This window comes from Chinchilla lanigera, unplaced genomic scaffold (assembly GCF_000276665.1).
Source record: "Chinchilla lanigera isolate Chin_1 unplaced genomic scaffold, ChiLan1.0 scaffold00057, whole genome shotgun sequence".
Classification (NCBI taxonomy): domain Eukaryota; kingdom Metazoa; phylum Chordata; class Mammalia; order Rodentia; family Chinchillidae; genus Chinchilla; species Chinchilla lanigera.
The window spans coordinates 4,877,250-4,899,583 of NW_004955458.1; the positions used below are offsets into that span (position 1 = coordinate 4,877,250).

General features: G+C 53.7%; 1 protein-coding gene and 1 long non-coding RNA gene across 2 annotated transcripts in view; one reads left to right on the plus strand and one right to left on the minus strand.

Moving 5' to 3' along the window:
• Positions 1–22,334, plus strand: part of Lrp1 (low density lipoprotein receptor-related protein 1) — an 80,509-nt gene that overhangs the window by 15,819 nt on the left and 42,356 nt on the right. The window contains exons 7-20 of the mRNA XM_005397348.2: positions 7,365–7,527; positions 7,632–7,854; positions 9,658–9,847; positions 10,310–10,453; positions 11,757–11,993; positions 13,158–13,338; positions 14,348–14,570; positions 15,655–15,856; positions 16,164–16,289; positions 18,130–18,270; positions 18,401–18,526; positions 18,885–19,001; positions 19,567–19,647; positions 21,223–21,390. Of these exons, the coding sequence (XP_005397405.1) occupies positions 7,365–7,527; positions 7,632–7,854; positions 9,658–9,847; positions 10,310–10,453; positions 11,757–11,993; positions 13,158–13,338; positions 14,348–14,570; positions 15,655–15,856; positions 16,164–16,289; positions 18,130–18,270; positions 18,401–18,526; positions 18,885–19,001; positions 19,567–19,647; positions 21,223–21,390 (2,322 nt within the window). The remainder of the gene's footprint in view (positions 1–7,364; positions 7,528–7,631; positions 7,855–9,657; positions 9,848–10,309; positions 10,454–11,756; positions 11,994–13,157; positions 13,339–14,347; positions 14,571–15,654; positions 15,857–16,163; positions 16,290–18,129; positions 18,271–18,400; positions 18,527–18,884; positions 19,002–19,566; positions 19,648–21,222; positions 21,391–22,334) is intronic.
• LOC106149950 lies at positions 1,677–4,556 on the minus strand. The gene is made up of 3 exons (XR_001236443.1): positions 4,255–4,556; positions 1,928–2,062; positions 1,677–1,716 (listed from the first exon to the last, which is right to left on the minus strand). It is a non-coding gene; the product is annotated as an uncharacterized LOC106149950 (long non-coding RNA).

Genomic DNA, 22,334 nt, shown 5'->3' on the forward strand with positions numbered 1-22,334 from the left:
TTCTTCTTCTTCTTCTTCTTCTTCTTCTTCTTCTTCTTCTTCTTCTTCTTCTTCTTCTTCCTTTTCTTCCTCTTATTCTTATTCTTATTCTTATTCTTATTCTTATTCTTATTCTTATTCTTATTCTTATTCTTATTCTTTCTTATTCTGTGCTAGGGATCAAACCCAGGGCTTCTTGCATACTAAATATTTGCTACTACTAAGCTACATCCCCAAACCCTCTAGAAGATCTTTGAGTTCCTTTACTCAGTTCTATGATGATCCCTATAGAAAAAAGAAGATCCCAGGAGGTTGCAAGGGGTTCATTCTGGGAGAGAGAAAGGGGCTTCTGGAGATGAGGGAGGGCAGAGGAGCCCCTCACTCTGTGGCTTCATGTTAGGGCTCCCACCTCAACCCTCAGCTCCTTCAGAGCATCCGTGATGGTGTCTTTGGGCTGTTCGTGTCCAAGGCTCACCTGTAATCAGATATGGGTCCTCCTTGGGGTGCTGACTAGAGGACTGCCAAGCTCTTGAGAGGTTGACAGCTCAAGGATATAGCAGATAGAGTGGACTTGGGGAAGATCTCATGAGACAGCTGCCCTCCGCAGTCCAGTTCCCTGTCCATTGCCCTACCCTTCAGTCTTCGCTGGGCAACTATGTCCCGCAGTGTCCTCTCCAGCCCTAGTGGGTAGGTGACTCTGGGGTGCTGTGACAAGAACCTCCTCAACTTCTGCTGGCTTCCTCCCCGGAAGGAAGGAATAACCTTAGGCGGACACCCAGGCAGAGCCTTGCCTCTCAGTCTACTAGATTCACTGGGCCCCTCTAGGGCAGAGTCCAGGAGTCTGGAAGAGACCAAGGTTCTGGAGGGAAATGGGGTGAATGAGTGGGTTCTTCTCGCCCCAGCTTCTGTCCTTTCCTACTAGCCCTGCCCCCATCCCACACCCCTGACGCCAGAATGTCTGGCTGTCACCCTGAGGATGGTTGTTTTGCTCTCATCCCACAAAGTAATTATGGGCCCTGAGCTGAGGATGTCGAAGTGTCTCTCCCTAGCACCCTCCCCCTCCCTAGCTCATCCCCCTCCCCAGGAGGAGGCCTAGCCTGGGGTGTAGGGTGACTGGGCCCCCTGCACTCACCTGCTCAGTAGGCTCCTGACCTATAATTAGCTCCCCTAGAGAATGGAGAAAAAGGTTACTGCTTTCTCCTGCCTTCTCCGCCCGCCCTCCAGGGTGGCCCTCCCTGCAGTCATTCCATCCTTCTTCCTCCAGCCTCAGGTCCCATTGCCCTGAATCAGGTGGGTCATCTCTTCCCTCCCCCCTGGGGTTACAGCCAGCGCCCATCCTCCCTGCTGCTGCCATTGTCCCAGGGGGATAGGGGCCTACGAGACTCCAAGTCCATGCCTGGAGGGCTTGATTGTAGGAGCCAGAAGAGAAAGGAAGACCCTTAGCAAGCACTGAGGCCAACCTCTTGGTTTTTAGTATTTCCTTTCCCAAAGTGGCTGTGTCTTAACTTTAAATGGCACATGGACAAGGTTTTTAAAAATTATTATTATGTATTTACTTGGTACTATTATTAAGAAACTCCTATACCTAGCATATCAAGCCTGTGGTTTCCTAGATTATTTAGGATGCAACAAAATAAGAAAAGTGAGTTGATTTAAAGAAATACAGGGGCTGGGGATTTAGCTCAGCGGTACAGTGCCTTCCTGGCCAGTGCGAGGTCGTGAGTTCAATTCCTGGTACTGGAAAAAAACAAAAAATAAAAAAATAAATAAAGAAATACAAAGTAGGTAATAGGGTAAGCTATAGATACATATGGCAAGTATTTGAAAGTGATGAACAAGACGGAAGTTCTGGAGACTGAGGCCCTGACGGTCCCAGAGCCAGGACCCAGCCTGCCCACCCTAATCCCCACTTCGGACCACCCTCTCAAGGGACCTCTGGCCAGCCTACCTCCTGCATGGCTTCCTGGGCTGGGCTGGTGGTCACATCTGCTCACCCTCATGCACATCCCACCTGCTCCAGCGCTGCGTTTCCTCAGCTGAGCTCCTCTGGCCCATCTTCCCTTCAGCCCTGAGGATTTTTCCACTGTAGGAAGAATGAGTCTGACTGCGGGTCTGAGGCCTGGGAAGGTGGGGGTATGATGAGGGAAGGCTCTGAGCTTGCAAATTGAGGTCTGGAAGCAAATAGGGTTTACTGCAGTCCCTAAGAAATGTTGGGCTGTGTGTGAGAGGACACTCTGGAGGGTCTCAGGGATTCTAGGTTTCCCCTCTGTTCCTCGCTGCCTGGGGAAGAATGAGGTAGGTGGGGAGGCTCAGAAAAGGTCCCCCAAGCTGCAGGGAGCAGGGTTGCGAAACGAGTCCCCAAGTCCAGCTGGCCAACCTCACTTCTCTCTCTCTCTCTCTGCCTCTCTCTCTCTGGTGTGTGTGTTTTTAAAATCACAACAGGAAATGGGGTAGTGATTTGTCCAGGAGGGAGGGAGGCCAAAAAGGGGCAGACAGCAGTCCCGCGGAGTCTGTGATGAACTGGAAAGAGAGCTGTCTGCCCACTGTAGCGGGCACCCCAGACCCTCTCAGCACCCCTGTACACAACACCTCTGGCCTTTCCATGTGCAAGGCTCCCCACTTCTTTGACCTTTCTGACCCACAGGGTGTCAGAATTCTGGGAGCAGCAGGAGCAGGAGCGCCCAGCCACCATACTCTTTGGCCCTCAAACCCCTGTATCCTGGCACTTTGGCCTCCTAGTCACATTCCCAGTTTCCTAATCATCCAACAGCCCTTTTGCTCCTACTTTCCCAGCCAGGGCCAGCCCTGTGTCTCCCGGCCCAGATCCAGCCCTGTCCTCTCCTCCCCCGCTGTCTCCTTGAAGTTGCCTCTCCACCCAGCCTGCCCCAGCACCCTCCTTGTTTTCAAGCCAAAGGAAGTAACTTAAGCAAGACAGACATGTTTTAGAGCCCAGCAAGGGTTTTTCAAAAGACCCTAAGACAAGAAGAGCAGAACCCAGGCATCTGCTCCCCGAGATCCAGGACAAAATGTTTCTCGGGGACCTAAACCAGGTCCCCTAAACCAGGAACAGGGCATAAGCCCCGGGCTGGAAGTGCAAGGAGGGGCAGGAGCAGTGCCCAGAGGGAAGAGGTGACAGTGTAGCTAAGCTCCAGACTTGCTGGTGGAGCAAGAGAGAGCCGAAGTCAGGGTCCTGCAACAGACAGGAGTGTTAGGCTGTGTCGTTTAGCAAAGCTTGTGCCGGCCCTGTCCGAGAGTCTCCTGCTCCACCTTTGAAGTCCCTGGACTTGGTCAGCGCCCTGGGTGAGATCCCCGAGAGGCAACATCCTCTCCCACTGTCCTGAGGCATCGAAGGACAGAGAAAGAGGATCCTGGTGGCAGAAGAGAAGGAAAAAAGTGATGTCCCAGTTGTTGGACAACAGAACAACGAACAGCTGTTAAACAAGTCAATACACGTGTGTGAGGTGCCTGGGACAGGGATGAAAGGCAGTGCCCTGCGCTGCTGAGAGCTGCAGTGAGGTGAACTGGTGTAATGAAAGCGGCTGCAGGGGCCATGAAGCTTATAACAGGGAGAGCTCCTGCCAGTAAGGAAAACTCCCTCCTTCAGGAAGAGCTCTTCCCATAGAGAGCATTCCTTCCCATAGGGAGAGCTCTTCTCCTAGGATGCATTTCCTCTGGAAGCCTGAGCTGGCCTGGAGGGGCAGTCGCTGTGACCCCCTGGTTTCCCGCCTCTGTCTAGAGGCACAGATGGCAGTTTGATAGAAAAGGAGGCTGGTGGGAAAGGATGGGGTTGGTGTGAGGGAGGACAGTGGCGTGAGCAGTAGGTCCCACGTGAGGAGTGCTTTGTATGTGCCAAGCCCTGTGCTAAGAGCTGTTATTGCACGATGCCATTTTACAGATGAACAAACAAGGACAGCGATATTGAGTAGCTTGCTCATAATCCCATAGTCGGAAGATGACAGAACCAGAATTCAGACCAAGGCTGTCAGTGTCCAGGCCTCACCTGGACTCAGAGAAGAGCAGAGCGGTGGGAATGGATGTGGGTGCCTGGACAAGAGGCCAGAAGCCAGTGTGTTCCTTGGGGATGTGGCTAAGGTGGAAATTGGATTCTCCTTCCCCATCCAGGGACCTGGCACCTAACCCTAAATCTTTGGGTGCGTGGGTACGTTGGGGGACATTTTCTTAGGATATAAAGACTCCTTCCTTCCTCCAGATTTCCATACTTTCAAGAAAGTGACTGGAGGGCTGGGGAGGTAGCCCAGCAGCGTAAGTGCTTACCTGGCAAGCCTGAGGTCATGAGTTCGATTCCCGGTACCAAAAAAAAAAGTGACTGGAACTCTGTAACTGAAGCCATAGTTATTTCTAAAAGCAGCATCTATTTGGGAAATGCCTCTTGAACAATACTGGTGATGGAGAAGTTGAGAGACACTGGAGCTGTGTGCTGTGCAGCGTGTGGAGCGCTGGGCAGGGGCTGTCCAGATGGCTCAGCACTTGCGAACACACATCTCAGGTCTATTCTGGGGCCTGGAACTGAAAGTCCTTTGCAACATCACAGGCGGCCTGTGACCTCCCCTCTGACTCACACATCCCCTTCCCAGCTCCCTAGCCTCACCCTTTATGCTAGAATCCTCACTTCTTGGCCACCAGGCCACTGCCAAATTCCTCCCTCAACACAGGACCCTTTTCCTCCCCTTGGAGTTGAGATTCTCCTGTCCGAAGGATTGGAGCCCTTGGCCAAAGCGCCACTGGCGCAGGTCAGCCCGAAAAGGCTGAGCCTCAAGGGCTAGGTTTGAGGAGTCAGAGGGCTCAGGTCCCCAGGCCAAAGCTATAGGACAGATGGGAGTGGCCCAGAGGCCAGCACTCCACTCTGGAGGTTCAAGGGTAGCCCTCCCAGTCTGACACCAGGTTTTGGAATGGCGGCTCTGCGTGTGCATGTGTGTGCGTACGTGCGTGTGTGTGTGTGTGTGTGTGTGTGTGTGTGTGTGTGTGTGTTGGGGCAAGCAGAGGAATCTGAACTTTAGGAGAGGGGAAAATAATGTGGTGGAGAGGGATTGGATAACAAAGGATTTTTGCTTACAACTAATAGTCTCCAGCTGCAAAAATACTAAAGAGGAGGCCAGGCAGGCTCCAGCTCTTGCCAACTCCTCACCGGCCTGCTGAGCGGGGCCCTGCCTGGCCTGTGGGGAGGTGGAAGGGGAGACGGCCCAAAGGTAAATATCTAAGAGCAGGGGCCATCTCTCTGCCTTTGTTCCCGGAAGTGGGAAGAAATCCAGGCCAGGAGGGAGGCTTGGGCGGATGCCGGTGGGGCAGCACCTAGGATTGGGGCATCAGCTCCCTGCAGGTTTCTTCCTCTGCCCCTCCTGCCAAAGGAAGGGTGGATGGAGGAGCAGGAGCAGGGTGTTGCCAGCCCCAGGCTGGGCAGTGACTCAGGGAAGCCTCAGGAAGTTGGAAAGGACATATGCGCCAGCTGGTGCTGGGAAAACAGCTTTGACTGATGAAGTTCCTTTACATGCCAGCAACCCCCAGACCCCTGCCGTGCCCACCAAGTAAAGGGCACGCAGCCCTGTTTGACTTTCAGCCACCCTGCCGGCTGCCTGAGCTGCAGGCAGGTCCCTGATCTGGGACGTCAGCTTCCTTTGGAACGCAGCCGCCAGCATTCATTTCAATCTGGCTTCCTTGTGGTCACAGCGTGTGGGGCAGTTTGGCCACCTTAACCCTTGCACTGGGCCCTCTCCCTCGGTAGCCTGGCTACTCGGCTCTTTCTCCCCAGGAGAGGCCAGTATTAGGCACCCAGAGGGAAAAAATAATGACTGAGTATGGGGATGCATCAGTATTTACACAAATAGTAGGTCATTCCTGTGACCTCTTTCTCCAGTTGTCTTGGGGTGATAGAGAAGACCTGAAGAGGAAACGAGTTTGATGAGGGCCTCCTATTGGCTCTTTCCCTTCCTCCCCCTAGCCTCAGTCCTGTGACTGTGAGTCAGTGACCTGCCAGCCAAGTTCCTTGGGAGCCTGTTCCAGTTCCCCTGCCCCCCCACGGCTGCTGTTAGGAAACAGCCCCTGAACCCTTCTGGGGAGGAGCGGGATTAGGGAGGACTTGAGTAAAACCCAGGTCATTATACCTGTCGCTGTGGGAAGACAGAATAATCCCTACCGGGTTGAGTGTGGGGTAAGTTTTAGCCAGAGGCGGGCCGGGCCGTCCAAAGATTTCTTTACCTATTGGGAAAATTAGTAGAGGTGGCATTAAGGCAAGAGTCCCAAAAAGTCACTCCTGTAGGACTTTCCGACTTTGCAAGATGTAACAACCTCTGGTGATGCAGTTGTAGGAGGCCAGTGAAAACAGAAGCTAGAGGGTTGGAGAGACGGGGTCCGGAGGAGGCTAACAGGGTCCTTGTCCCCAGACTTCTTGGTCTTTGCTCTACCCTTGCTGCACTCCTTTCTTTGGCCCTCTGGGCCTCTTCCACAACTGTGGCTTCAGCTGAGTGTGGGCACCTTGTTTCTGTCCTCGCCCTCCACTTCCACCTTCCTGAAGCCCTCTCTCTGAGCGTTCTTCAATCCACCTTTAGGGTTCTCCTGGACTCTCCTCCAGCCCTGTGTCTTACTCCCCATTCTTCTGATCCTCCCTAAGAAATGAGGAAATTGGGTAATAGGCACTTGGGAGAATCGGGGGCATAGGGTGAATGAATAGAGAAAGATTGGCCCACGGTCCTGTTCCCAGGGTGCCACCCTGAGCCTTCCCTTTTAGACCTCTGCAGGCCCCATATTTGGGAATATTTTTCTCGGTAACTGGGTATATTGATGTGTATCCTGCTTTTCCATTTTTAGAATGTGTGCAACATGTATGGCTTCTGGTCTGCACTTCTATTCAGTGTGAGATAACTGCTGTAATAGCAAGGAGATAAAAGTCCAGCAGAAAGCAAAGATGCGTCATGTTGTAGTTAGCTTGGGTGGTCTTAGCTCAAGTAAAAGCAGATTTAAAAAATGAGGTACTAGAATGACCTCATGGACCTTTTGGGATCCTGAGAAGATAGGTCCTGTTTAAGGATGGGCTAGAGCTGCAGAAGCCTGTCAGTCAACCAGTCAGCCGGCATTTACCCCGTACCTGTGTGTGTGGCACCTGAACCCCACATGGGAAATGGGGGTGTGTGTGCAGGCACTCAGAGACTTCTTTTTGGAGAGGCTAGATAGATGGAAATGTGGCAGACAATATAGGACTCAGAGTGACACTGTAAACGACGCCTGCAGGAACCCAGGGAAAGCCACGGGGTGGGAGAGGAGGGCGCCCTAGCGAGGGCAGGCTCACAGGTGTGGGCTCTGCACCAGCCAGGGGTGGGGGGTGTACCTGTGGGAGTGTCCCCCCCAACAGCTCTTCCATGCACACCCTCCAGATGTGGAACAGATGGCCATCGACTGGCTGACAGGCAACTTCTACTTTGTGGATGACATCGATGATAGGATTTTTGTCTGCAACCGAAATGGGGACACGTGTGTCACTTTGCTGGACCTGGAACTCTACAACCCCAAGGGCATAGCCCTGGATCCTGCCATGGGGTGAGAGTGGCAGGCGGGGGTTCTGGCCTTGGAAGGAGGGAGGCAGATGCTGTCGTGGGGAAGAAGGTACCTAGCAGCCTCAGTTAACGTGCGTCTGCCCACAGGAAGGTGTTCTTCACTGACTACGGGCAGATACCAAAGGTTGAGCGCTGTGACATGGACGGGCAGAACCGTACCAAGCTGGTTGACAGCAAGATTGTCTTCCCTCATGGCATCACGCTGGACCTGGTTAGCCGCCTTGTCTACTGGGCTGATGCCTACCTGGACTACATCGAGGTGGTGGACTACGAGGGCAAGGGCCGGCAGACCATCATCCAGGGCATCCTGGTGAGGGAGCTTTGTCGGAGGCTATTGTGGGGGAACCGTTATCAGGGTCATCGGGTGAGGGGGAAGCACTTGCGGGAGAACCAACTTACCCCCTTGCGGGAGAACCAACAAAGTCATTTTAGAGACACTTTTTACTTCCTTTTTCTCATTTGATTCTTAAAATAACTCTGGGGAGATGAGCAGGCAGGTCTCTGGGTAAGTTGGGGCAGGGGAAACGGGAACGTGATTGCCCCAAGTCCTGTGCTGGGAGTGGGACAGGCAGGAGAATTGTAAAGAAAGGGCAGGATATGGTTTCCCCTCTGATGGGAAAAGTCATTTTAGAGACACTTTTTACTTCCTTTTTCTCATTTGATTCTTAAAATAACTCTGGGGAGATGAGCAGGCAGGTTTAATTCCCTTTTGGCAGATGAATAAAGCAGGGTTCAAAGATACTTAGTGATTTGCCTCGGGTCACACAACTGGGCAATAGTTCTTGAACCCAGTTGAGAAGCCTTGTGGTTTAGAGGTGGCACCTCCACTCGAGGATAATTAGGGTGACCAGCCATACCAGTTTGCCTGGGATTGTCTTGATTTTAGCTGAAAGTCCCATAAATCAGGAACCTCTTAGCCTTGGGCAAACTGGGACAGTTGGCCACCGTGAGTGAGTGATGTGGGTAGTGGTCAGAGCTTGCTTGGGGCAAATGTCTCCTCTCAGCTTCCCCGAAACTGAGGGCTGGAGCCAGAGTAAGAGTGTTCTCTGGGAACAGCGTTTAGGGCCCAAATCTAACACCACCTAATGTCATTAAACATCTACCCCGTACCTAATTGTCTGAGGGCCGTAGTTCCTGCCCTCCAGGGGTTTAAGTAGGGCGGGTAGGAGAAGTCCACTAATCACCACACCAGGCACCAGAAAGACAAAGTATAGAAAGAAAACATCTCCAGTTGGAATATTGCAAGGGGTTTTTTTTTTTTAAAGAGATGCTCTGGGAGCTGGGGATTTAGCTCAGTGGCACAGCGCCTGCCTGGCAAGCTCAAGGTCATGAGTTCGATTCCCGGTACCAGGAAAAAAAAAAAAAAAAAAAAAAAATTTTTAAAAACTAAAGAGATGCTCTGTGAAGGATGAATGAATTCTTGGCAAACAAAAATCTCCAGGACAGGATGATCCAGCAAGAGGAGGGAGGAACAAAGTGTGGAGTTTCAATAACATAGGCTGCTGGCTATATTGGTGCATGTCTATAATCCCAGGACTCTGGGAGGCTGAGGCAGAAAGATCAAAAGTTCTGATCTAGCCTGGACAACTCAATGAATTGATGAAACCTTGTCTAAAAAAAAAAAAAAAAAACATATTAAAAGGGGGCTGGGGCCGGGCATGGTGGTGCACACCTGTAATCCCAGCATTCAGGAGGCTGAGACAGGAGGATTGTTGCGAGTTCAATGCCAGCCTGGGCTACAAAGTGAGCTCAAGGCCAGCCTGAACTGCATGACAAGACCCTGTCTCAAAGAGACCAAAAAAAAAAAAAAGAGGGCTGGGGATGTAGCTCAGTGTGAAAGCCTTGGGTTTAATGCCCAGTACTGCTAAGTGAACAAATTAATATAAGTAAATAAATAAGTAAAAGCTGTAGGGTAGACTGGGGCATAGCTCAGTGGCCTGGCATTATTCGTGAAGCCCGCAGTGAAATACCTAACACTGCAAAACAAAACAAAAACTATAGGGTGAATTTGAGAAAGCTGGTGTGGGGTTTGGGGGAACCTTGGGGACTGCCCAGTCACAGAGGAAGGAGTCCCTTCTCCTCACGTGCTGACCGCTCCCTCCTGCTGTCGCAGATCGAGCACCTGTACGGCCTGACTGTGTTCGAGAACTATCTCTATGCTACCAACTCAGACAACGCCAACGCCCAGCAGAAGACAAGCGTGATCCGTGTGAACCGCTTCAACAGCACCGAGTATCAGGTTGTCACACGCGTGGACAAGGGTGGTGCCCTCCACATCTACCACCAGCGGCGTCAGCCTCGAGGTGAATGGGCTCTGTAGCCCCTCCAGAGGGCTCTGGTTCCTCCTCCTAGCGGATGTCCTGTGAGAAACCCTGATTCTTTCACATCATGAGTGCTTCTCCTCACCATCCACCCCAGACTATCTACCCTGGCCCCTCAACTTGCCCTGCCCCCTCTTTCTACCCCCCGCGGGGCTCCTTCCCCATCCTGCCCCTCCCAGTTCCCTTGCTGGTCCAGAGCAGAAGCAGCCCCGGCCATGGGCAGTACTGGACTCTCTCCCCTGACCACTGATGCCACATCTAAGAGTGCCTGGAGGCTGAGGAGTGGCATAGTGAGGGCGCAGAGGAACCCCAGTCCTGTGGCTTGCAGATTCTAAAGTGATCTGCGATCACAGCAGCGGGGGGTGTGGTCAGACTTCAGGAAGCCTTCTAAAGGCCTAGACATGGGGTCCTGAAAGGCGCTGACAGCTCTTCCCCTGTCTCCAGTGCGGAGCCATGCCTGCGAGAACGACCAGTATGGGAAGCCAGGCGGCTGTTCTGACATCTGCCTGCTGGCCAACAGCCACAAGGCTCGGACCTGCCGCTGCCGCTCTGGCTTCAGCCTGGGCAGTGATGGGAAGTCCTGCAAAAGTAAGTGACGGAGCACGCGCGCCCCAAATGGGAGGGTGGGAGGTGTCCTCAGAGGTCACCGCACAGCCTGATGCGTCTGCCTGAGATGCAGAGAGACCAAGTGAAGAACAGAGGCAGGATTTGAACCCACGGCTGAGAACAGTTATTCCCATCACCACTTCAGGCTCCATAGATGTCTATAAAACTGACGTTTATTCATTCATTCATTCGTATTTACATAGACTTAACCGAGCACGAACTATGCGCTTGGCACTGTTCTGACGGTGAGGATTCAGCAGCGAGCTAGATGTAATTCCTGTCCTTTCTGAGCTTACCGTCTAGACAGGGAGACAAATGAATAAATAGGGTATGAAGTGGTGATAGGTACATAAAGAAAATAAAACAGAGCAGAGTCAGTGAGCACGATGAGAGCTTCTCAGTGGACAGGATGTGTGAGCCAAGTTCTCTGTAGAGAAGCCAGCACGTGACTGCCTGAGGGAAAAGCATTTCTGGCGGAGGGAACCAACAGTGCGAAGGTCCTGGAGCCAGTGTGAGCTCCTTGTGCTGGAGGAATGGTGCGGAGGCCAGCAGGGCTGAAGCGTATTAGTAAAAGGAGACAGAGGGAGACCTCGGGTTTTATTCTAACTGGGATGAGAAGCTCATGGTGACTGGAGAAATGGCATGATTAGATTCGCACTGTGGAGAAATCACAGTGCTACGGGGTGGAAGACGGGCAGTTGAACAGTGTTCAGAAGGTGTAGGCAAGAAGTGATGTGGTTGGTTTTTTTTTTTTCTTTTAATTTTTATTTCTTTGACTTTTTGAGACAGAGTCTCACTATGCAGTTCAGGCGGGCCTTGAACTCGCAACAATCATCCTGCCTCAGCCTCCCGAGTGCTGAGATTACCGGCGTGCGCCACCACACCCAGCAGTGATGTGGTTTAGATTAGGCTGGTAGCAGAGGAAGTGGTAAAAAGTGATCAGATACCAATATATTTAGAAGCATTCCTTTTAGACAGTGATTTCACTACCGAGCAGTGGGCATTTAACTGACTCCGTGCTGTCCTTCCGTCACTTCTCCACAGTGGGCGGTCGAGCCCCCAGGGAATGGTGGTCTCGGGCCCTGAGTTGAACGTGTCAGTGTGCGTGTTTTGTCCTTCTGACTCAGAGCCCTGCCTGTCCTGTGGCTCCTGACTCTGCATGGCTGGGTTATTACAGCCCGGGGGTGGGGGTGGGGATGGGGATGGGGGTGGGGTGGAGTGCGTGCAAATGTCTGTGTCTACGTCTGTGTGTCTCTGTGTGTGACTTTGTTTGTACCTGCCCTAGAGCCAGAGCACGAGTTATTCCTCGTGTACGGCAAGGGCCGGCCAGGCATCATCCGGGGAATGGACATGGGGGCCAAGGTCCCAGATGAACACATGATCCCCATCGAGAACCTCATGAACCCCCGGGCCCTGGACTTCCACGCAGAGACTGGCTTCATCTATTTTGCTGACACCACCAGCTACCTCATCGGCCGCCAGAAGATTGATGGGACTGAGCGGGAGACCATCCTGAAGGATGGTAAGGGTGTCCAGAGTGGGCGGCACTCGGGTAGGGCTCCGAGGGACGTGGCGCCCAGGATGGGAAGCAATCTGGGGCCTAGGCATCTTTCTCAGTGCCCTCTCCACATGCAGAGTCCCCTGCTGACTGGCTGGCTAGCCTGGTTGGCATGGAGATGAGGGGATAGACAGGTTGAACCCTGTTTGACCCCCTTCTTGGCTGAGCAGAAAAGAGGCAGGAGGATGGATGGGTTAGGCAGCGTGGGCTGTCCTTGCCAGCCCTTGGGAAAACTCAGGGTCTCTCTGCCATTGGCTCAGAGCCCTGGAGCTGCACGCAGCACACAGCTGACAGGGCCTGAGGCCCTGAATCAGAGCGGGGCCTGCCAGATCGGAGCAGGGCACACCCACACACGGCCACCAAACTGCACCCTTGCGTGTCCCGGGAAAACTGCTTGTGAATTCCAGCCAGTTTTTCCCTCGGACAGCTGCTCGGCGGGTTTACGATGCACTGTCTCCCTGGACATCGTTTGCATGGAGGACCCTGGGCTCTACACGTTCTGCCTCAAACCTATATTTGGGGTCCCAGACTCCGGCTCTCTAACTAGTCACTCTGGCTGACGCCAGGTGCCACCCTTTGTCCTGCTTCCCACCGTCCACTGCAGCTCCGCAGCCAGCAGTCAGAAGCCTGTGGGGAAACCCAAAGTCACTCTTCCTCAGGAAAACATTGGGGTGCTCTGTAGCAGGGGAACTGCTATTTAAAGGACACTGGAGTTGAAGCTTTTGGCTAAGTGAAAAATCACTTCCTGATTTATTCATTTTGTTAGCTCAGGATTTTCAGGCTTAGGGCGAAGCGTCACATTTGCGCCCAGAGCCACACACACATTGCCTCAGCTGTCTACCCAAGCGCAGAGCCAGACATGCCCTCATGCAGGAGCCTACGTCAGCCACGTAGTTTCCTGGCTGCTGGGTGCAGGTTGGCAAGCTGAGCCTCAGCACAGATGTGGCAGCATCAGTGGTCTTCCCTGTTCCTCCCTCAGGCCGTCCCTCCCAATCCAGGGCACCAGGTGCTTCCTACACGCCCCACCTGGCCCCGGGTGCTCCCAGCTCCCTGGGTCCTGCAGAGCCAGGAGCCCGCACTTCAGAACTTCTCTTCAGGTTGTCCTTCATTGCCCCTTGACCCCTACAGGCATCCACAATGTGGAGGGTGTGGCTGTGGACTGGATGGGGGACAATTTGTACTGGACGGATGACGGGCCCAAGAAGACCATCAGCGTGGCCAGGCTGGAAAAAGCTGCTCAGACCCGCAAGACATTAATAGAGGGCAAGATGACACACCCCAGGGCCATTGTGGTGGATCCACTCAATGGGTGAGTCCTCCCAGGCATTGGGGCGGGAGGACTTGGGAGTGTGCGGCTCTCAGGGAACTGGGGAACGAGAGCAAAGCAGGGGAGGGTGATGGAGGCAGGTCACTTGAGCAGGAACCAGGCGGCTGAAGAGCGAGCAAGTGTCCCTGTCTTCGGAGCAATGGGAATAACGCTTAAACACTGAAGTAGAAACGCGATCCTGCTCCCAGCTCAGAGCCCTCTGCCAGCCCCTCTTACCCTCTGACCAGGCCTGCCTGGGTGGCCCTGCCCTTCGGGGCTGCCAGGTACTTTTCTGACCTTACCTGTGGCTCACTTCGTACAGCTGGAAGTTCTGCCCCCACTACCTACCCTGTTCCTAAGACAGACATTCCAGAAACTCCTGCCTTCGGGCTTTTGCTCTGGGACGTCCTGTAAAGCACTCCCAGGTACTTGCAGACCTGGAGTCTCAGTGGCAGGTCTCAGCTCAAAGGCCACCCCCGCAAAGAAGCCTTTTCTGTGGTCCTTTCCAGCGCTCACCCCGCACCTGCTGCCTGGCCCCTCTCCAGCCCTTCACCACTTCATTGCTGCCCTGCTTTTATCACTCTCTGATGTGACCTTCTTCTCCTTCTTCCTCCTCCTCCTCTCACTTCTCTTTTTTTTTCAATACTGGGAATCGAACTCAGGAACTTGCACTTCCCAGGCAGGCACTTCTGCCGCTGAGCTATAGCCCAGGCCCCTGAGAGGACTTTCTTGATTGACTCGTTTCCTGTGGGATGTGAGCTCTTCGGGAGCTGGGGGCCTTGCTGAGTTCATCTCTCCCGCACTCCCAAGTGCCAGAACTGTGCCCACCTTACCGTAGCCACTCAGCAAATGTCGCTTGAGTAGAGGTGGGAATGAATGCTATGTTTGGTCCAGGCATGGGCAGGACAGGAAGATCCTTAGGAGGGGCTCTGGACAACACCAGCGGGATCATAGAGGGAGGCTGTTGATGGCAGGGGTGGCCCATGTGGTGCTGACCAGTCACTGCCCACAGATGGATGTACTGGACGGACTGGGAGGAGGACCCCAAGGACAGTCGGCGAGGGCGGCTGGAAAGGGCCTGGATGGACGGCTCACACCGAGATGTCTTTGTCACCTCTAAGACAGTCCTTTGGCCCAATGGGCTAAGCCTGGACATCCCAGCGGGGCGCCTCTACTGGGTGGATGCCTTCTATGACCGCATTGAGACCATACTGCTCAACGGCACAGACCGGAAGGTGGGCAGGCCCGTGTACATTGCTACACCGCACGTATGTGTGTGAGGCTCTGTCTGAGAATGTGGATATGTGTGTGTCCCGGCCTGTGTGCTTTGCACATGTTTACTTGTGTCTCTATACATGTGGACATGTGGGCGCTTGGGTGTCTTACGTGTTGTGTTGTTTAATCTGAGAATTTTCACTGTTAATGTACATATGTGCCTGTCTGTGTTGCCTGTGGACCTGACTACTCATATGCATGTTTGTGTGTACTTGCACACACATACAGCACACCTTGGTGTGTGTCTGCCCTAAAGTGTATGACATGCCCAGGGATGGCGTATAAGTATGCTTGTCATTTTGAGTGGTGATGTGCTTCAGGAGCCGTGAATGTTAGGTGTGTGGGTAAGCGCCCTTCCTGAGATGGTTCCCGGACTATCTCTGCTGGCTCGCCTCTCCCCCTGTTCCTACATCTCAATATTCTTTGAACAAGCGACACCAGACAGCTTGTACTTCCCAGCACACATCATGATGCTTTTGCCCTCTGAGCTATTGCTGCCCAGGAGTCCACCCCAGCTCCTCTTCCCTGGCACACTGCCCAGAGGTCCCCTCTAGGGTGTTGACTCCAGAACCCTCACACCCACTGGCTTACCCATGTTCGCACTCTATGAGACAGTAGGTGCTCAGAGGTGAACCCGTATCTTTTTCTTCTCTCAGTGTCTACCACATCTTGGTCCTTCATGGATCCTGAGAAATGCTTATTGGATGGAGAAATGATTGGATGAATTCTGGCTTCTGCTCAGTAGTGTGTGTGTGTGTGTGTGTGTGTGTGTGTGTGCGCGCGCTGGGGGAGAGAGATGAGTATGAGTCAGCCCAAGAGAGGACAGTCTGGACAAGCTCACCTCAGCGTCCTTGCTGGGTCATCTGCGGGAGCTGGGCCCCGCATCTTAGTGCATGCAGAGCTATCCCTCAGAAGGCCCCAAGCTAATGAGGAAAACGAGACCCAGCCCCTGACATAGACAAATGAGAGCAGAGTGATGCTCACCCAACCCCTCGGCCTTTCTCAGGCATCCCCGCTCCTCAGATATGTGTCCTCCTTTTCCAGATTGTATACGAGGGTCCTGAACTGAACCACGCCTTTGGCTTATGTCACCATGGCAACTACCTCTTCTGGACGGAGTACCGGAGTGGCAGTGTTTACCGTTTGGAACGGGGCGCAGGAGGCACACCCCCCACTGTGACCCTTCTGCGTAGCGAGCGGCCCCCCATCTTTGAGATCCGCATGTATGATGCCCAGCAGCAGCAAGGTACCCTCTTTGGCTGGGCCCGGGGTGGAATGGGACCTCGGTGGGGGAATGGGGTCCTAGGCCCTGAGTTTCAGCTTCTGAGAAGCCCCTCAACCCACTCTAATTCCATGTTCCCCATTTCCCTCCCTGCTCCGTGCCTGTGTCCCCTCTTCATCCATCCCCTTCTTCCTCTGGATATTTCCTCCTCCACATCCTCATTGTACATTTCTCCACCCTGACCCCCTCACCTGTCTTCGCTGGCCTTTCCTGACCCCTGCCATACCCACCCTTGTCCCCCGTGACCCTTCCTGTGACCCTGTCCCCCCAGTGGGCACCAACAAATGTCGCGTGAACAATGGCGGATGCAGCAGCTTGTGCCTGGCCACTCCTGGGAGCCGCCAGTGCGCCTGTGCAGAAGACCAGGTGTTGGATGCAGATGGCGTCACCTGCTTGGGTACAAGGGGCCTGGCTTTGGTGGAGGCGGGAAAGTGACCCCTACAGAAGGCCATCACAGACAGGGCAGGGGAGGCCCCAAGGTCAGAGGTTAAGAAAGCAGTGAGGCGCCCTGTGGGGCCAACAGGAAGTGAGGGATGAGGTTGAGGGGAGAGGATGCTGAAGGGGTAAAGAGGATGTGGTAGGGCGGGAGAACTGGGGAGGGCATGAAGACTGGGGCAGCTGAATGCGGAACAGGGCAGCTATGGAAGGAGGAAAACATTCTTCACCCCTTTTAACTTTGATTCCCCATTATTAAAGTAAAGTAACAGTAGTTCAAGGTATTGGAAATTAGAGGGGAGAAAAAAACCCAAATCCCCCCAACGAACACCACTATGTTGTTAGTGTGGTGGTACATTGCACCCCATTCTTCTTTCCTTAAGTGGGATACAGTGTTGGTTTTTACACAGTTCTCATCTTGCTGTATATAAAATATGTTCTGCCCTTTTTTGACTCATCTGGGTCACAGCATTGTTTGTGTTGTTATTGTGCTATTTTATTTTATTTTATTTTATCTTTGCAGTGCTAGGCATTAGGCCCAGAGCCTTGCACATATTAGGCAAGTACCCCTGAGTTACACCTCCAGCCCTTGTTGCATTATTTTAAATGGTCTCACTTTAAAAAACTAAATAAATAAAAGTAGAGTCTGAGGATGGAGCTAAGGCCCTAGGTGTGAGCCTCAGCACTGCAAAGAATTTTTTTAAATTAAAGTAAAAATGGGTCATTCTCATTGGAAAAATAAATGTAGGATATAGAAAATATAAAGGAGGGGGCCAAAGATATAGCTCAGCGGCACAAGCGCCTGTCTGGCAAGCACAGGGTCCTGAGTTCAATTCTTGGTACCAAAAAAGAAAAGAAAGAAAATATAAATGAGGAAGTACAAATCACCCCAAATTCTACCACCCGCTAAAGAGGCACTGTTGCCAGTTTGAGGAACCGTATCTCAAACATTCACCTACATGGAATCATGCTGCACGTGCTGCTGTTCCTGCTTTTGTCACTGATATTGTGTCACGGACACATAAGCAGCATCTTTAGTGCTAAAATATACATTGTGGAGTTGATGGCTCATCATTTACTCAACCATCCCTTTATTGCTGAATATCTACGTGGCTTCCAGCTTTCTGTGAGAATCACAGCCCACATTTCCTGAACATGGACTGTGTACCTCACAGTCGTAAGCATTTCCCGTGTAGTAACTTTGCCCTTAAACAGCCATCCGGGGGAGGCATTTCCATTATCCTCACTTCGCAGATGAAGAAACCGAGGCCCTAAATTACAGCAGGAATTTGAACTTAGCAAGTCTGACCCCTCAAAAAAAAAAAAGGCTGACCCAGAGCCCATTTCATTTCATTTTTGTCTATTTATTTATTTACTTATTTTTGAGACAGGGTCTCACCATGTAGTCCAGGCTGGCCTTGAACTCATCATGTAGCCCAGGCTGGCCTCGACCTTGCAGTGAAGACCTGTTCTTCCACAGGACAGTTCAAGGAGGTGTCAAGAAGCAGACGTGGAGAGACTTACTTAGTAGGGACAAAAATATAGGGTCCTGTGGAAGCTGTTTTATTCTCAGATTACATGCAATACAGAAATTACAAGTAAAGTAAATATCAGTGTTGCCTGAGAAAGAAGTACAGCTCCCATCCAGTAATTTGTCCATGAAGAACTACGTACTAGGAGTAGTCACTGTGTATTCTGTGTAGTATTAAACAGAGTAAATGAACGAAAGCATACAGGGGGCTCAGCGCCTATCCCGTGACCTGGGTCTGACCTTCCCCTTCACACTCCTGTGGTGCCCACAGCGAACCCATCCTACGTGCCCCCACCCCAGTGCCAGCCGGGCGAGTTTGCCTGTGCCAACAGCCGCTGCATCCAGGAGCGCTGGAAGTGTGACGGCGACAATGACTGCCTGGACAACAGTGACGAGGCCCCTGCGCTCTGTCGTGAGTCGCCCCCACTTCCACCCCTGGAGCAGCAGCCTGCAGCCTGGCAGCTCTAACATCACGTGTCCCTGGTGGGTGAAGCGGGGGGGACCCCACCTCCTCACTGACTCCTGGTCTGCTCTCTGCCCAGATCAGCACACCTGCCCCTCGGACCGATTCAAGTGCGAGAACAACCGCTGCATCCCCAACCGCTGGCTCTGCGATGGGGACAATGACTGTGGGAACAGTGAGGACGAGTCCAACGCTACTTGCTCAGGTGTGGAGTGGGGGACAGGGCAGATGAGCAGCCAGGTCTGGGAAGACAGAGGGTGCAGCTCCGGGCTGGAGGAGGGGTCTCTCCCCATCCCACGCCGGGCAGGGCTGGGCTTGCAGGGGCCGGGGCACACACGGCTGTAGATCAGAGATGAGTGAGGCAGGGCGGGGCCTCTCCTTGGAGGATACCAGAGACCCCTTGGGAGATGGAGTAAGACACCAGTGTGAAACCACAGAGGTGGTTTTGAGCTTCTCCAAGAGAAATTGTAGGGGAAAGGACGGGTGTCAGAGGGCAGAGAGTAACAGGGAAGGACAGCACACTGAGGACAGCTGGGATGACGAGCGCTTGCACCTGCCCCCAGCTCGCACCTGCCCGCCCAACCAGTTCTCCTGTGCCAGTGGCCGCTGCATCCCAATCTCCTGGACCTGCGATCTGGATGACGACTGTGGGGACCGCTCTGATGAGTCAGCCTCCTGTGGTGAGAGCGACAGCAGGAGGGCTGGATTGGCCCTGGGGTGGGGGCACCTTCGTACCTCGGTGGCCTTGAGCAAGTTATTTGATCTCCATGGCCTCAGTGAATTCTGTCTGTAAAATGGGGCTAATGAAAGCATGATACTGTAGCATTTATTTGGAGCTCGTGGGGCTCATGCACCAAAAATGCTCTCAGCCCAGAGCCAGTGTCATGCCCAGTTTGGTTTAGTGAGCAGAGTGTCCTGCTAAGCACCAGGGCCTCACCTTCTCTATCCTGTCTGACCGGGGTAAGCGCTGTTAGCTGGCGAGAATCCCCAGAGATACTGTGTTTTATTTTTGTTTTTTGGATACTAGAGCTTAAATCTAGGGCTTTGCACCGCGCCGTATCCCTTGTCCTTTTTTATTTTCTAATTTGAGACAGGGTCTCATTAATTCACTAACTTGCCCAGGCTGGGCTTGAACTTGTGACCCTCAGCTTCTGAGAGTGCTAGGGTCACAGGCACGTGCCGCTGCACCTGGCTGAGGCTGTGTGAGTTTTAGGGCCCTGCTCAGTTACCCTTTCTCCCTGACAGCCTATCCTACCTGCTTCCCCCTGACTCAGTTTACGTGCAACAATGGCAGATGTATCAACATCAACTGGAGATGCGACAATGGTAAGAGCTTACCTCCCTTCATCTGCTCCGATTCCTAGGGAAACTAGAGCCACACCCAGCCCCTGGATAGGGAGAGAAGCGATTGTAGGATCAGGCTGGGGTTCCTGCAGTGCACTGAAGCCTGCTGGGTTGACCTGGAGAAAAGAGGAGGAGCCAGAAACGCCGTGGGGCCTGGGGGTGAGGGTGGGCTGAAAGGAGAGCGGACCCAACGCCTGTTAGAGCCACTCCTACCCAGGCAGGGCCTGAGCTGCCTACGCTGTGGCAGGGCTCAGGGGCCAGGGAAAGATGAACGAGAAGGACCAGAGGGACAGAACAAGGAAAGCCGTGGGCCCGATGCCCGTGTCGCTGCACACCCCCATCTGCGGGGGTCCTTAGTGTACCCCAGGCTCCGGGCTCCAGGCCCCCGAGCCCACTTGGCATTCAGCCATGGACCAGATGATGCCAGCCCTGAGCCTCGGGGCCACCGAGGGTGTAAACGTGTGAACAGGTGACTGCTGTCTGTCCCGTCTCTGTCGTGTCCGCTGTGGTGCTGTGTTGTGCTGTGCTGCCCCAGCGGCTCCAGCCCTGGCTCTGGCTCACGTGTGAGGATGGGTTGGGTCGGCGCCATGTTGCCCTCCTCCTTGCCGTGTCTCCCGTGCCAATGGTTGCCCTGGCGGTTTCTGTGTTTCAGAGAAGGATTGTGGGGACGGCTCTGACGAAAAGACCTGTCCTGAGCCTGCCGGTCAGTGCATAGAAGCACATGCACCATCACCCCAGAGTGCCAGCGGGCCTCACCTGTCCCCCGTCACCCCCAGGCCCTGCACTCCAGAGCGGCTAGGCAGAAGCGCAGAGAGCAGGGAGAGAAGCAGAGAGGGCAGAGGGGACCACGCAGAGGAGAGGAGATGACAGAGAGGTGGCGAGGAGAAGGCCCAGGCACGCGAAGGGAGGTTTAGGGAAGCAAATCCGCTTGGAAAAGGGACAGGAACACGAGCCAGGGGACAGCCAAACACCAGTCTTCCCGCACGTCCGGTAGCTGCGGAGGGAAGTCCAGCCGCTCCTATCCTGAGCCCCAGAGAGCAGGACGTTCTTTCTGCCAGCCTCAGACCCCTTCCCCAAGAGGCCCCTGACCATCCCAGCTGCAGGCAGCCCCTGTGAGCCAGCCCAGGCCAGGTACACAGCCGAGCCTAAGCGGAGGGTGGACCCAACGATGCCCTTCCCGGCCCAGCAGAGGACCCACACACACACAAACCAGAGAAGCCCCTCCCTGTCCCCCAGAAGCAAGCAGACCCTTACCGAAAAGGAGAAAGCAGCTTTTCCTGCCCCCTGCCCCTCGCCCCCCGCCCCAGCCTTCCTGAGACTCAGGGAAGGGGCCTCCTGGAGCCTTCCCATCTCCCCGCCCCTGCCCTGCCCCGTGGGCCATGGTGCATGCTGCAGTCTATGCAGTTTCTGTGTCTTTTCTGTTTGTTATTTTCTCAGTCGGGGGTTGGGGTGGGCTGTGGGTGGGAATGAGGAGGTGGAGGAGGTCAAGCCAGAGTTACAGAGAAGGGTGCTTCTGCTGACCTCCTCCTCGCCTCTCCCCTTCCCCCCTCCCTCCAGACAACGACTGCGGGGACAACAGTGACGAGGCTGGCTGTAGCCACTCCTGCTCTAGCACCCAGTTCAAGTGCAACAGCGGGCGCTGCATCCCCGAGCACTGGACCTGCGACGGGGACAATGACTGTGGGGACTACAGCGATGAGACACACGCCAACTGCACCAACCAGGGTGGGCGCCGGGGACCTCAGGGCGGGGAAGTGATCATGCCCTGGGTCAGCCACTCTGCCCATCCAGCCGTACACCTGCGGCTGGACGTTGGTCTCTGTCTGGGAACCTGAGGTGGCCAAGACCCAGCTCGTGTCCTTCGGGAGGTCCCAGTCCTGAGGGAGGGGGAGCTTGCAACACTGCTGAATAAAATCAGGGGCTTTGCAGCCGGGTGGCCTGGGGGTTGAGCTCCAGCTCTGCAACTATTATCTGAGTGGCCTTGGGCAAGCAACTTAATCTCCCTGGGCCTCTGAATTTCCTCTGCAAAGTGAGGTAATAATAGCACTGTCATCACGGGGCTGATACGGAGGCTTACTGAGCTCACTCAGGGAAAGCACTCTGCACAGGGCTGTTTTAGTAAATAGTAGCTTGAAAGAAGGGGTGTGAATGGGTGGGGATGGTGAACACAAGGGGACCGGGGAGAGGGGCTGGCTGGCTGAGACCCAGACATCCCGGCCTTCTGGGGGACACCAGGGCCGAGTTTCCTGGCGCTCACAGGCCCCCCTCTGGGTATGTTTGTTTCTTATCTATGATTGCTACCACGGAGGCCTGCAGACCCAAGGTTGCCCTGGCTTCTAGAAAAGTACGAAATGCAGATTTTTGTGTGAAATGTACCAAGTTTTTTAACACTGGCGTATTAGCTTTGGAGGGCCACTGTGACAAAGCGCCACAGACAGAATGATTTAAGCAGCAGAAATACATTGTCCCACCATTCTGAAGCTTAAAAGTCCAGGACAATGCTTGTAATCCCAGCTCTCGGGAGGCTGAGGCAGGAGGATCTGTGGGAGTTCGAGACCAGCCTGGGCTACAAAGTGAGCTCAAGGCCAGCCTCAACTGCACAGCGAGACCCTATCTCAAAAACACAAAGACAAAAAAAAAAAAAAAAAGGTCCAGGACCACACTGTCAG